The sequence below is a fragment of the Lathyrus oleraceus genome, chromosome 7 (assembly GCF_024323335.1).
Source record: "Lathyrus oleraceus cultivar Zhongwan6 chromosome 7, CAAS_Psat_ZW6_1.0, whole genome shotgun sequence".
Lineage (NCBI taxonomy): Eukaryota > Viridiplantae > Streptophyta > Magnoliopsida > Fabales > Fabaceae > Lathyrus > Lathyrus oleraceus.
The window spans coordinates 275,447,937-275,463,420 of record NC_066585.1 but is presented as its reverse complement, the minus strand read 5'-3'; the positions used below and the strand labels follow the sequence as shown (position 1 = coordinate 275,463,420).

Below are 15,484 nucleotides of genomic sequence, written 5' to 3'. Positions count from 1 at the left end.
TTTAAGTAGTTATATTAGTAAATAATATGAAATTGTGATTATTTTTGTATTATGAAAAAATGGTTATTTTAAATAATTACTCTTGATTAAAATGATTAATATGTTAATATTTTTGTAAAAAATTGTTTGTTAAAAAGGTTGGAGTTATAGGACGAAATAGTATTTGTCTAAAAAAATAGTACTACAAAAAATTTTAATGAGGATGGGCAGTCCTAGTAACATTCCTTTACACGGATACCAATGAACAGTTAACCGCCGTTTAGTTCCGTTTCTTCTCCAGCTTCACTTCCCTCCATCTTGATATCAAATCAACGGTTTCTCCCTCGATTCTGGCCCACAACCCTCCAACAATCCCCCTCCACGTCATCAACCCTGATCCCATATCCCTTCACAAACAGTGGACCCCATTGAAAAATAGCGTGTCGGATGCTTAACCTTCGGTTACGGAAAGACAATCCCACAAACGGCGTCTCTTTTTTACTTTTGCCTCCATCAAATCATCACCACCACTATACACACCACAGGTCCACACCACCAACATCAACAACAACACAGAAGAGAGTTACAGATAGTAATAACAAATAAAAAGAACGTTACTCTGTGCTTTCTCTTCTCCACTTACTTTACTTACCTTTTCTTTGTTGTTAGTTACTACCAATTATACTGAATTGGAGATTAATCAATAATGTGTGTTGCCAAATTAAGATCTGTGTGAAATTTCCGATTTGGGAACAATGGGTAGTGTTTCGTCTGAAGACGTTTCTGAGCGATGTGGAAGTTATAGTCCGAGTGCTGACATCAGCGAATCGGAAAGTTCTAGTAGCTTCTATGGTCGCCGTTTCGATGCCGAGGGAGCTTCGAGCTCTGCTAATCTCTCGCCGCGTCAACTCGCCGCGCATTTCAACTTACCGACGGCAGCGCAAGTCATGCTTCCGGTTATCGGTGGTAAAGACGTCGTCGTTTGGGATCATAAGCGTGACCTGGATTTGTCCGGTAATCTTTCCGTTTAATTATTACTATTCGCTTTTTCTTGCTTTTATCTTTTCAATTATCGAGAAATGCGTGAGATTGGAGCTGCGTGTGTGTGTGAAGTGTGAATTATTTTTTTATTATTTTTTTATTTTTTGCATTTTGCAGAAGTTGAAATGATGAAGGAAAGATTCGCTAAGCTGCTTTTAGGAGAAGACATGTCTGGTGGTGGTAAGGGGGTTTGTACTGCACTTGCGATCTCTAATGCAATCACGAATCTCTCTGGTGAGTTTTTTTATTTTTTGCTTGTTAATAAAGTAATGAATCTGTGAATGATGTGTTGTAAGTTGTAACTTGTGTGTGTGTGAGTGTGACTTTGGATTGAGATTGTAATTTGTAATTTGTAATTGCAGCGACCGTGTTTGGAGAGTTATGGAGGTTGGAGCCATTAGCACCACAGAAAAAAGCGATGTGGCGTAGGGAAATGGAATGGCTTCTATGTGTGAGTGATTCGATTGTTGAGCTTGTGCCTTCTGTGCAGCAGTTTCCAGGTGGTGGAACTTATGAAGTGATGGCGACGCGGCCTAGGTCTGATTTGTACATCAATCTTCCTGCTTTGAAGAAACTTGATGGGATGTTGCTAAGTATGCTGGATGGGTTTTGTGATACACAGTTTTGGTATGTTGATAGAGGGATTGTGTTGGCTGATTCGAAGGATTGTGATGAGTATGGTAGACCTTCTGTTAGGCAAGAAGAGAAATGGTGGCTTCCTTCTCCTAAGCTTCCGCCAAATGGGTTGTGTGAGGATGATAGGAAAAGGTTGCAACAGTGTAGGGATTGCACTAACCAGATACTTAAGGCTGCCATGGCAATTAATAGTTCTGTTCTTGCTGAAATGGAAATTCCTGCTGCTTATGTAGAATCTTTGCCAAGGGTAATAATGCTTTCTCTTGCATATAGGAGATTAAATTTGTTTATAGTTTATATTTTGCAGAATATGAATATGTCATGTTGGAAATTGTCCACACTAGACAGACATCAGTTAATTTATGCATCTTTGAGTTGCAAGTACTTTTAATTTTTGTGAAATATGTGGAGTAAAGTGATGAAATCAGTTTAATCTATGGTTCAAAACTCTAAGCTGAACTGGAATCCAATAATGTTTTGTATTGGGTAGAATGTTCTGTTTTTTTTTCTCTGAAATTTGATGAAATCTAAATATGCCTTTGTTGTTTTACAAATGCAGAATGGCAAAGCTTGTCTAGGGGATATAATTTATCGGTACATAACTGCTGGCCAGTTCTCAGCTGAATGTCTTCTTGATTGCCTGGATCTATCATCTGAGCATCACACACAGGATATAGCTAATAGAATTGAGGCTGCTATACATGTATGGAGGTTGAAAGACGTACAAAGACTTAAAAATTCGGCGAAAGCCCGTCTGTCTTGGAGTGGAAAGGTAAAGAGCCTTGTTGCTGATGGTGACAAGAATCATTTTCTTGTCCAACGGGCAGAGACACTACTGCAATGCTTGAAACACCGTTTTCCTGGGCTCCCTCAAACAGCACTAGATATGGCCAAGATACAATACAATAAGGTACATCTTTAGTATGGATTGGACTCATAATTTGTTTTGTTGATCTACAGCATTCAATATCTTAGGTGCATCAAATTGGGTAATTATTTAGTCTTCTCAAATCAGCATTCAAACGTTTTAGCAAAAGATAAAATCCTGACAGTGGTACAAAAAAATACTAGAGTTCCCTTGTGCCGGTATTTTATGAGAAAATAAAAAGTATTTGCTGTGGTTAAGGGCAGTATGATTTACTAAAATAATAATACATAGTAGCATTTTCTCAGTTTCATGATCCTTATAGATGATTGATCATTGCATTATCTATGTGATAAGTTTTTGTATATGGCTTCTAGTCTAGATGTTACCACTTTGGCTATATAGGTGATTTATGATTAGTGTATGGTTACTGATGTTAGCCACTGGGGGAAGGGAGCTTTAGAATCAATGGGTTAACTTCTTTGGAACATTGTTTTCCTTGCAGGATGTAGGACAGTCCATTCTTGAAAGTTATTCCAGGGTAACAGAGAGCTTGGCTTTTAACATAATGGCCAGAATCGATGATGTCCTTTATGTAGACGATACTATAAAACGATGCGCAGCTGCAGATTCTATCTTGTTCGGCAGGGGTGGTTTTGGTGGTATGCCTATCCAAAAGCGAATGACTCCCAGCCCTTTCTCAATCCAACACACCCCCTTCGCATCTCCTTTTGCCACCCCAACATTTTGTTCCTCCTCTCCTGCTAGTGGAAGCCCTTGCAGTCCATATAGGACACACACTGTTAAGCGAAATGCCAAGGGAAAAGATTCCAAGGCTGAAAAGTTGGCCTCAACCGATTTTGAGAAGGTATGGTCATACACCGGAAACCTTGGTGTAAGAAGAGTTTCTGGCGAGGCTCCAGAAAGAGACTAAGATCTAGACTTAGTATGATCTTTTAACTTGAATCCAGAGCAGGTCAGTAGAGTCATCTTTGGTTGTCTTCTAAAAGCAGATCAGGTTAATGTTTTGGTACCGTCGCTGTATATGAGGGTATAATTTTTGTATATTCGTAGGCAGTATGAGTAGAGATTTATGAAGAAAAATTATGCCCTTGGAATTAATTAAAAATGTCTCCTCTCAAGTATAAATTTCTGGAGGCTGCCCACAATATGGTTTTTTCGATTTTTATACATGCAAAGTGCTAGGTAGAGTTGCGGACCATACTACCATTTTGAGAGATTCAGCACAAGCCATGTGCAATTGTCTCCTTACCATATTCAATGACACGCCTTAACAGCTATGGCTCCATATCACGAGTCTCGAAATTTCCTAGTTCTTTCAAAAGAAATATATTATGGCAGTGCCTCTTAGAATAGCTACTAGTAATAAAGATATCTCTAAAAATAACAACTATGAACATGTCAAGAAAACAATTTGCCAGGATGGTTAAACAAGTTTCTTCAACTATATTATTGTCTATGTAAATAACTTCACAAGTATTGTGCTACTTGGTTGAAAAACTTTGTTTGACCAAGGAAATAGGTAGAAGAAATTGCTTGGATAGTGATGATTTTCTGGCGGAAGAGAAAACCCTATTTGTTTGAGCCATTAATAGTAATAAATAAATAAAATGGACATAGACAAAATGTAGCAGAGTAACTTTCAGTGTAAAAGAAGAAAAAAGCAACTTTCATTTTACCTTATCTGGTTCTCCTATTTTTATGTTTGGGTACCCATGATGAAAGCAACAGCTGGGAAACTAGGATGTTCAAGTTTCCCTTTTCGACTGTCTCTTCCTTTTGACTCAATATACCACCACCACACTAGACATGGCGACGGGGATGGTTTTTACATCCCTAAACCTAAATTTTAAAATAATTTCCGTTCCCCGTCCCAATCTCCATCGGGAATGAAGAATTAAAATTCAAATCCGTCGTAAACGGATTTTGGTGTTTCCATCCCGCCATTATCTATTTAATCAAATTAATTTTTTTAATAAAAATATTTATTTTTCCAAAATCAAATTAATAAAAAAATCTCAAAAAGTTTTGTAAATATCAAATATTTTAAATAATATATGCAAATCAAAATATCAAAACATTAATCACATATTTAATATTCTAAATTATTAAAATTAAAATAATAAAATATAGAATAAAGTAAACGGGGCGGATTCGGGGTAGTCACTAGTATCCCCATTATCCGAACCGTCCTCATATTTTATAATTGGGGAAAACCTAAACCTAAACCTAATCAAAACGGATTTTCTCTGTCAAATTCGAGACGGGATTGGATGGATATTCACGGGTATGAGTTATATTGTTATGCCTACACCACACCAACTCATTTTTTTTTATTTCCATTCCTTTTACTTTTTTTTTACTCCATTCTCATTCTAAGAGACAAATGAGTAAGGTTTCCATACTAAGTGTGAGCTTGTGTGTTTGGATTGAAAGTGGACAAAATCGATTTTAATATAATTGAGAGGATTAGGGCCTTCATGCATATGTTTCCTTATAGTGCAATAAGGAATTCAGATATCCGTATTTCATAGAACTAAAGGTGGGAGATGAAAGAAGAGTGATAACAGATATGGTTCGAACCAAAGTATAATGGTGTTTAAACCCATAGGATAGGTGTATCTAAACCCAAGAGGAAAACTGGAATATGGCAAAAAAAGAAGAATATTTGCCTATATAAGGACTTACAAGAACATGAAAGGAAGTGTGCATATATACAAGACACACAACTCTTGGATCAAATACGGACATTGGTTATTGGTCCAAAAGGTATGTATGTAGCTCAAAGAAAAAGTGTATTTGGCTCAAAGAAAATAATACATCACATGGAGTGAATGAATGTATTGAATAATGAATGATAGGGGAACGAGAAAGAATAAGTAAATGTGCTCGTGGAGGATTTGAATCCTCATGCCTATGTATTCTCACCATGCAATGAGAAAGTCAGCGCTCCGTAGTTCGTGGAACTAATGCGGAACAAAGTAAGTAAGTGGTTGATTGGGTTGCCAAGAGGCAAAGAAAATTGCTTGAATGGAAGAAGTGTGACATTAACCAATGAATGATATTTAGCCAAAGTGAACTTGTGAAGGCATGATCTGAACCAAGGATGCTATCCGATTTTGTGACTCTATAAGGTAGGAAAAGATGTTTGCCAGGGTTTTCAACCCTACAAAGCGGAACGAGAGATAGCCAGAGTCTGTAACTCTACAGGACAAAGAGGTGAATGACAGAGTCCGTAACTCTATAGGGCAAAGAAAAAGTAGCTAGAGTCTGAAACTATACAAGGGCAAGAAACAGATTGCTAGAGTTTGTAACTCTAACGGACAAGGTATAATGATACGTGCCATAGTCTGAAACTATATAAGGCAGGCATAAGTGTTTTTCAGAGTCTGTAAGTCTATAAGGGAAAAGAGAAATGATGCCAAAGTTTGTAAGTGTATAGGCAGAATGAAATGGAGCCTTGCCAAAGTCTGTAACTGTATAGGAAAAAAGAAAGGTTTCCATACTCTGTAACTCCACAGGGAAAAAGAGATCTTGCCACAGTCTGTAACTCTGTAGGGCAAGAATGCTAAAGTATATGCTTTATAGGCAAGGAATAAAGGATGCCAAAGTCTGCAACTGTAGGCAATGCATGGGTAAATTGATTAGGAAATGAGTGTATGACATTAAGGTAATGATCCCAAAAGATGTATAGAGATCAGGAAGGGAGAGGCACTGGATCCAAAGAGGAGAGTATGATGGATAAAGCAAAGGTGTTTCATTGTTGAAATATTGAATGATTGATGTGTTTTCCTGAAGAAAACTTGTCAATTACATGATTCAAATTGCACTAAAGTCTATGAATGAAGGAGAATACTTTGAATAGATAGTGTCTACGTCCCCGCAAAGGTACTCTAGACAAGGGTAGAAGAAACTCCATCTCATAATTCTTCATTGCTTAAGGCTCATGACATGCAACTTGAATCAAGATTGACAAGTAGTTGATAGAAGATTCTGATTATTGATTCTAATAGTGCAATGTTTCTTATTGTGTGGAGAAGACTTGACAATCATTTGATTCGAATTACGCTAAAGTCTATGAATAGAGGTGAAAATGATGAGCAACTGGGTCATGCATCCCGTATCCAAAGATATTCAGAATTAGGATATGAATTCTACACTCTCACCCCTTCTCTATTGCTTAAGGATCGTGGCTCAAAACTTAAATCATGATTGACAAACCTTAATACCTTTGTGCTTGAACTAAAGTCCCGTATGGTTTCAATGTGAATGCCTTATACCGATTTGATGTCTTGAACTCTTGATCTTGAATCTTGAGGTCTTAACCTCTTGAGGTCCAATACAACTTGAACACAAAGGACTTACCCTATTAAGTGATCAAGAGTCTTTTGATCACTTGAATAAGCCTGTGGAATTGAGCACAGTGCAAAGGATTTGGTTGATCAAAGCGAACACATAATCAGTGGAAAATGATCAATTGAATTATGTACACAACCTAATGAATGATTCGTCAAACTAAATCAGTTGTTTCTAAGAAAAACCCTAAGCTAGGGGATCATGCAATGGCCAAGGTGCAGCCAACAAATAAGTCAACATCAAAATTACATGAAGAAAAAATGATCAATTAAACCTAAACAAGACCTAAGCTAAGGGAGCATGCAAAAATCAGAAGTTCTTATATCCTAGGGGCAAAAAGGTCAATATACACAAATTTGATTAAATGGAATTAATAATCAAGATTTTTTAGAATTAATTAAAACCAACTAATTACATGAATATATGATGAAAAATTAAGCTAAGTTTAAATAACTTAAACCTAAAATTTCTAATGATTTCCATTAATTGATTAGCCATAATTAATCACAAGAAAATCGATTAATCACAATTAGTCACTATTATAATTAATCTATTAATCACATGAATTCTAATGATTACAAATAATCACATTAATCATAATTAGTCTATAAACATAAAAAATAGAAACTGAAACCTAAATTTGAAATTAATTAGAATCAACTAATCTAATTAGATAAATTAATTGAGATTAAATTAAATTGGAATATGCAGGAAGAGTGCAAGTCAGGCCATGTGGTGACAAGGAGTAGAAACGGTTGGGCCTGACGCCCCAGGCCCAAGAGCTCTTGCCAAATGTGTTTGTAGCAAAAAAAGGGTAGTGATGATGGAAAATCCGGTCAAAGGCTTTCCAGGCCCAAATCCGAAGCAAGCAACAACAAGAAAAAGCTAAGGTCACGCTGTAGCGGTAAATTCATGACCATCAAGCTATGGATAAATTTGACGTCAATAAAACCAGAGTCGCCACCACACTTTTATTGTTTCCAAATGAAAATGGCAAAAGTACGAACAAAAACTCAAAGATAAGAAGTTTTCAAATCAAAACTAATAAAATGTCAGAGATTACAGGTAAGGGGGTTGGTTACACATAGGGAAGGTGTTAACACCTAAAATGTCCAAGGAACTCCTAGGGAGCCCTTTTTTGTGTGCAAGTGATTTGGTCAAAATGATGTTTGATAAAAATATAGAGTGAGGGGATGAGAAAAGAATTCATTAATTACATTTTGTGTTTGACAAGATCTTCGGTCTTATGCCTACGTACCAACATAAAAAAATGAGGGATCAAAACCCCGTAGTTCATGGTAAAAATTTCAAAGAAGTTGGTGAATTGATTTTAATAAAAGTTTAACAAGAAAAAGGCATAAAAGGCCAAAGATTTGAATGGGGTCGTTAGTTCTTTTTGTCTTTTTTAAAATTAAAGTCAATATGGTTAAGTTCATTTACAAGTTTGATTTAAGAAAAGTTTGAAAATCCATTGGCATAAGGCCAAAGTTTCTAATTATTAAAACATGTCTAAGTTAGAAAACACAAACAAAGAAAGTTTTTGAAAAAAGGGAGAGATTTTGAAATTTAAGAAGTGGGAGGAGATGAAGGGACTATCCTAGACAAGAATAAAAAGTTGAGAGTTGAAAAGATCCGACTAATGGGATGCAATCCAACAGACAAGAATGTCATATAGAAATCCATTTTCCTTTGGACTTTAGCAAGCAACAAGCATAAGAAATATCCAAGCAAACCTTGGTAAAGAAAGTTGATCTCGAGGGATATGATGAAACTCAACCTTTGTAAAGAAAGTTGATATCCTCCTCGCATAATCTCTATATGGTATCAAACAAGGTTGATTCGTCTCCCATTCACCTTTGATATGATTAACAACCAAAGTTGAATCTCCATAGACGTCAAGATATTTGATTCTGAGATCAATGGCCTCTTCAAGCCCCATAATGCAAGCTTCATACTCATCCATATTATTTGTAAATTTGAAGGTCAATCTAGCTGTAAACGGAAAATGAGTGCCTTGAGGAGTAATAATCACTGCCCCAATGCCATTACCATACGAATTAACAGCTCCATCAAATACCATGCCCCAATGGGAACCATGTTCTGGCCCTTCTTCAAGTAAGGTTCATCACAATCTCTCATCTTCAAGTACAGAATTTCTTCGTTAAGAAAATCATACTGCACTGATTGATAGTCTTCAATAGGTTGGTGAGCCAAATGGTCAGCCAAGACACTACCTTTAATAGCCTTTTGAGATCGATATTCAATATCATACTCAGATAACAACATCTGCCAACGGGAAATCCTCCTTAGTTAAAGCGGGTTTCTAAAAAATGTACTTGATTAGATCCATTTTGGATATCAATCAAGTAGTATGATTCAACATATACTGGCGCAGACGCTTAGCAGCCCAAGCCAATGCGCAACATGTCTTCTCAAGCATAGAATACCGAGTCTCATAGTCGGTGAATTTCTTATTGAGGTAGAAAATTACATATTCTTTTTTCCCAAATTCATCTTGCTGACCAAGAACACAACCTATACTATCTTCAATCACATTCAAATACATGATCAAAGGTCTTCCTTCAACATACAGAGACAGAATCAGAGGTTCAAACAGATACTCTTTGATACTATCAAAAGCTTTCTGGCAATCCTTGGTCCAATCATAAGACTGATCTTTTTGAAGGAGCTTGAATATAGACGCACATGTGGCAGTCATATGTGGTATAAATCTTGAGATATAATTCAAGCGGTCGAGAAAACCTCTGACTTGCTTCTCAGTTTTAGGCACATGCATCTCTTGTATTGCTTTGACCTTAGCAGGATCAACTTCAATACCCTTCTCGCTGACAATAAAGCCCAACAACTTACTAGAACGAACACCAAAAGTACACTTATTGGGATTCAAGTGGAGTTTATACTTCCTCAAACGCTGGAATAACTTCAACAAATGCTCAACATGTTCTTCTTCATTATTTGATTTAGCAATCATATCATCAACATAGACCTTAATCTCCGTATGCATCATATTATGGAAAATAGTGGTCATAGCTCTCTGGCATGTTGCACCAGCATTCTTCAAACCTAAGGGTATCACTCGATAACAGAATGTTCCCCAGGTGTAATGAATGTGGTCTTTTCCATATCTTCGGGTGCCATTTTGATCTGATTATAATCGGAAAACCCGTTGTCATACGGTGAACTGACTTTGTGTGTTTTTTAATCGCAATGTCGCGGTTAGCAAGAGTCGCCACCGACTTTTCTTTTATCCAATAAGGAAAGGTGGAAAAGAACAGGAAAGACCTTAATTTGGATTTTGGGTTCGGGAGGTACATTATACAAAGGGAAGGTGTTAGCACCCTTTGTATCCATGGTTATCCATGGGCTCTTAATTGCTTGATCACTTATATTATTTTTTCTTGTCTGAAAAAGTGTTCGTGAATTGTTTAGAAAATGTTTTGAAAAAAAGAGAATTTAACTTTGTAATGGTTCTCGTATGAATGTATACAAAGTGGTTAACTCGTTTAGTTTTTAAAATGGTTTAGAAAAATATAACTCAGTAATGATTCTAGTATGAATATATACCAAGTGGTGATTCTCTAGTATTTATGAAGTGTGAAAAGTATTTTTAAATTGTGAGTAAGCAATTAAGAGTTATACTTACCCAAGGTCTTGATGGGCATTTCCTATCCTTGTGAGGGTAAAACCGTCCTTATTATTGAGAAATAAGTAGTTTTATCCTTTGGATGTAAAAGGGTCATCGTAGGGTCATCGATTGGTCATTGAAGGCAACAGTTGTGAGGATACCTTAGCATTCGAAGGGACTATCATCATTTAATCGTAGGCTATACCGAAGGGTCATCGAGGGACAAAGGCAACATTCGAGGGACTATGATGATTTAACCGAAGGGTCTTTGCTAAGTGCATCCCCACATTCGCGGGACATGACCATAATACCGTAATATCGTAGGGTAACAAAGAGAGGTCCAAGATCGCATATTTAAAGGCAAAGTTTTACAATTAGCCATAATCGATTAAGTAATTAGGTCCACATTAAAATCGATGAAATCAATACATTAAAATCAACTAGGTAATTTAGGATGAATCTCCACATTAAAATTAAGTAATTCAGAATCCATCTCCATAGGGATATCCCACACATAAGGTGGAATACCTAGCCGGCCATTTCCTCGGGAATATGTAAACCTTTACACAATTCAGCACACGGGTTAGAGCATCGAGGTAAAGTACAATTGAAAATTGCACCACAAGATAAACACAACAGTCATAAAGTCAGGCCAGATAATGCAGGATTATAATGAAACTCGATTGGACAAACATAAGGCAGAACAGAAAAGGAACCAAGCAGCCACTGTCTCGTTCGCTCCTGCTTCGCCTAGCGAAGGCTTAGCGAGTACTCGCTACAGGCTCGCTTAGCGATGTGCTAGCGAGCGGCTGCTGGTTTTGAATTTGATAGCAGCATGATCTCCGGAACCCTGAACTTTGGCATTGAATTACAGGAATAGCATGGATAAACATTCAGGATATTCAAGCATATTTAAATTCGCATGTGAAATCAAATTACATATCCGGAAATTTAATCATGATGCCTTATGTATGTAGAGATTATCGATTAAAAACATAAAACATTAGAGATACGCAAACCTGTTTGCAACCGAGCTGCAATGTTGAAGGGACTGACCACTCTTGGTATCGGATGGAATCGGGCGGCAGTAGCTTCGGAGCGGATGAGCAGCCTTTAGGGTTTCTTTACTCGGAATTCCTTAAGCTGGTCTCCAGGGTTTCTATGTCAGGGTTTCTGTCCGCCTTCGTCTGTTTTCCTTCCCCCCTTTTCTGACTGAAGCTTGGCTATTTATAATGCTCTTGTTATGACCTAATGGGCTCAGAATGAAGCCCATAAATTCTGATATTCGCAAGCTTCGCTAGGCGAAGGAGTTGCTCGCCTAGCGAGCAAGCTAGTTTGGGCTTTTACTGGATCTGGTGCTTCGCTGGGGCGAGTGTCATAACGAGGGGTTCGCTAGGCGAAGGAATTGCTCGCCTAGCGAGCGAGCTAGTTTGGGCCTTTTTCTGGAGTGGGTCCGTTGTGAGCTGGCCTTTTGTTCCTTTGAGGTCAATGCCTTGCAGAATAAGTCGGAGTGCTTCGAGAAATGTTTTATAAGATTAGTGGGCAAATTTTGGAGTATGACAGCTGCCCCTGTTCAATATTCTTGAACCGAGAGAGTTAGGATGGCAAGTATGTCGTTCGTGGTCTGGAGGTGAAAGATTATTGAACACTAGAATGCCCCAAAAATTTGCACTTATCAACTAGTCTTGATGGAGATGGACTTAAAGATGCCATCCAGGAAGTTTGATGATGAGAGTTTCAGATTGCGTCGTACGTTAGACGATATCTGAAGACATGGGTGTCATACCGGGTCGTACGCTAGACCGTATAGTGGGTCCTCCATTATGCTGTCGACTTCGCTGGGGCGTCAGAGTGTGTTATGCGCTGCTGGGGATAAGGGATCAGAATGGATCGTACGCTAGATCGTATCTAAGTTGCGGAATGAGCCGTTCGTTAAGCTGTATCTGACGACGGAAAGGGTAGTCGTACGCCAGACTACACTTCGGAATGCACCGTACACTAGGTAGCATCTGAGCAGCAGAATGAGCCGTCCGTTAGGCTGTATCTGGAGAAATAAAGGTCAGGCCGGATCGTATGCTAGATCACATCTGAGTTGCCGAATGAGCCGTCCGTTAAGCTACATCTGATGATGAAAGGGGTAGTCGTACGTCAGACTACACTTCCGAATGTACCATACGCTAGGTAGCATCTGAGGGTTTGAAGGTCCAACTGGGTCATACATTAGACCGTATTGGAGTAGTTGAAGGTCAGAATGGATCGTATGTTAGATCATATCTGGGTTGAAGGAGTCATATGTTGAGCTGAGTCAGAATAAACCGTACGCTAGGCTATATCTGATAATATTTGTATATGTCGTATTTGCAATGAATATCTGAGATGGGCTTAAAGATGCCACCATTAGGAGAATATCAGAGTGCTTGCCCGAAAGGATGTTCATGTGGACTATATCTGAGAGATGTAATTGAATCTTGAATGTAATTGATAACGATGTCCGTCTGAATGGACCTTTGTTTTGACTGTATCAGGAGGATAATCAACCTGAAAAATAAAGTTAGCTTCATGCCATGCCATGATGCATGAGATGTTTTATGCTTGCGAAAATAAATGCGAACAATGTATGCATGCGTATGCTGTGAAATGATGTAATGAATGAATTATGCGTCTGAAAAGTTCTTCCAGGGGACTCTACTGGGGAAATAAATCTCGGTCCTCTGGTTGGAGATACTGGTATCGGTGATCTTTTCTTAGCTGGGGATGCTTGATTTCTGTCTGATGGTAGAAATATTCAACAGAGCCTGGCTGGGGATGGAGGGGATGACCAGTTCGTCTAGTGATGCCCATTTCTTCTGGGAATAACTGGCTTAGCCGGGGAATAGAATTGGCAACAGATCCATTGGAAAGCCTGGTTAGACCTTCTCCTCAATCCTGAAGTCTTATAGTGATTGCTATTTCTATTTTATGCATGCAATTGTTTGTAAACATTGATCATATTCAGATGCATAAATCAATTCGAATTAAATCAATGGACGTTTACGCAAACAAAACAGAAAAGTAAAACGAAATTATCCTTTTGGAAACAAAATTATATTGATTTGAAAGAGGGCCTATAAACAGGCGATTTGTGTACAAGGAGACAGAAATCCTGGTAAGAGGAAATTGTCAGGAAAACAAAGAGAAAGCTATGCAAAAAAAGTCCTATTGATATTAATTCCACTACTGTCATCATGTCTTCAAGCATCTCATCTCCTGCTGTCGGATAGAAGTGATTGGCTTGTTCAGTCCCTTGAACTTGGTGGAAGCTGACAGAGAACGGGGCATAGTCATACGCTTTAATCCCTAATTTTGCCTGGACCGCCCTTTCAGGTTTTCAGTCCACCAGGATACCATTTTTTGCCCAAGCCGCCTTTTCAGGTTTTCGACTTGCCGGGTGTACATTTTTATATGTTTATCCCTAACTTTTGCCCGAACCTTTTCGGTTCGCCGGGATGCCCTTACTTTTGCCTAGGTACGTCGACCTAGCGGGTCTCTTTTATGCGTAGTATTTTTTAACTATGTCTGCGTTCACGGGATGTGGGAAGTCTTCGCCATCCATCGTAGCAAGTATCATGGCTCCACCAGAGAATACCTTCTTAACTACAAATGGCCCTTCGTATATGGGAGTCCATTTGCCTCTGGGATCACCTTGTGGTAGAATGATACGCTTTATTACCAAGTCGCCGATTTGATACACCTGTCTCTTGACCCTTTTGTTAAATGCCCGGGTCATGCGCTTCTGATATATCTGCCCATGACAAACAGCCGCGGGTCTCTTTTCATCAATCACATTTATCTGATCGAGTCGAGTCTGAATCCATTCATCCTCGTCTAAACCTGTCTCTTTCATGATTCTTAGAGAGGGAATCTGAACCTCTACCGGTAGGACGACTTCCATTCCATAGACTAAAGAGAAAGGAGTTGCCCCTGTCGAAGTGCGTACTGAAGTGCGATAACCATGAAGAGCAAACGGTAACATCTCATGCCAGTCTTTGTACGTTACTGTCATCTTTTGTATGATCTTCTTGATATTCTTATTAGCAGCCTCCACGACGCCGTTCATCTTTGGCCGGTACGGAGAAGAGTTATGGTGTTTTATCTTGAACTGCGTGCAGAATTCAGTAATCATCTTGTTGTTCAAATTAGTGCCATTATCAGTGATAATCCTTTCAGGGATGCCATACCGACAAATGAGACTATTCTTGATGAATCGTGCCACCACATTCTTGGTGACAGAAGCAAATGAGGCGGCCTCCACCCACTTTGTAAAGTAGTCAATAGCAACAAGGATGAAACGATGTCCATTAGAGGCAGTAGGCTTAATCTCTCCAATCATATCAATGCCCCACATTGCAAAGGGCCAAGGAGCTGTCAACACGTTTAAAGGAGCAGGGGGCCCATGCACTTTATCCGCACAGATCTGGCACTTGTGACAAGTTCTGGAGTGATGGTGGCAATCAGCTTCCATGCTAGACCAATAATACCCCGCTCTCAGAATCTTCTTGGCCATTGTATGTCCACTAGAGTGAGTCCCAAAAACCTCGTCATGCATGTCTTCCATAATCTTTTCTGCTTCCTTTTTATCCACACAGCGAAGCAGAGTCGAATCATGATTACGTTTGTATAATACTCCATTACTCAGAAAGAATTTAGCGGAGAACTTCTTCAGAAATTTTCTGTCATTGATGGATGCCCCTTCAGGGTATTCCTGAGTTTCTAAATATCTTTTGACCTCGTGGAACCAAGGTTTCTCCTCTACTTCAGCAGCGTTAAGTTCATAACAATATGCTGGTTCATCTAGTCGTTCAATGGTGATCCTGGGAGCTTCATTGTCCCATCTGACTCTGAACATAGATGACATGGTGGCCAAGGCGTCCGCCAACTGATTCTCCTCTCGTGGAATATGT

At 38.7% G+C, this 15,484-nt stretch overlaps 1 protein-coding gene across 1 annotated transcript; it reads left to right on the top strand.

The window, feature by feature from the left end:
- The first annotated feature begins 464 nt into the window (after positions 1-464).
- LOC127108290 (rop guanine nucleotide exchange factor 1) lies at positions 465-3,690 on the top strand. Its single transcript, XM_051045744.1, has 5 exons — positions 465-993; positions 1,138-1,254; positions 1,383-1,903; positions 2,216-2,566; positions 3,027-3,690. The coding sequence occupies exons 1-5, from the start codon at positions 735-737 to the stop codon at positions 3,453-3,455; spliced, it is 1,677 nt and encodes a 558-aa protein (XP_050901701.1). The 5' UTR covers positions 465-734; the 3' UTR covers positions 3,456-3,690.
- Positions 3,691-15,484: the final 11,794 nt, after the last annotated feature.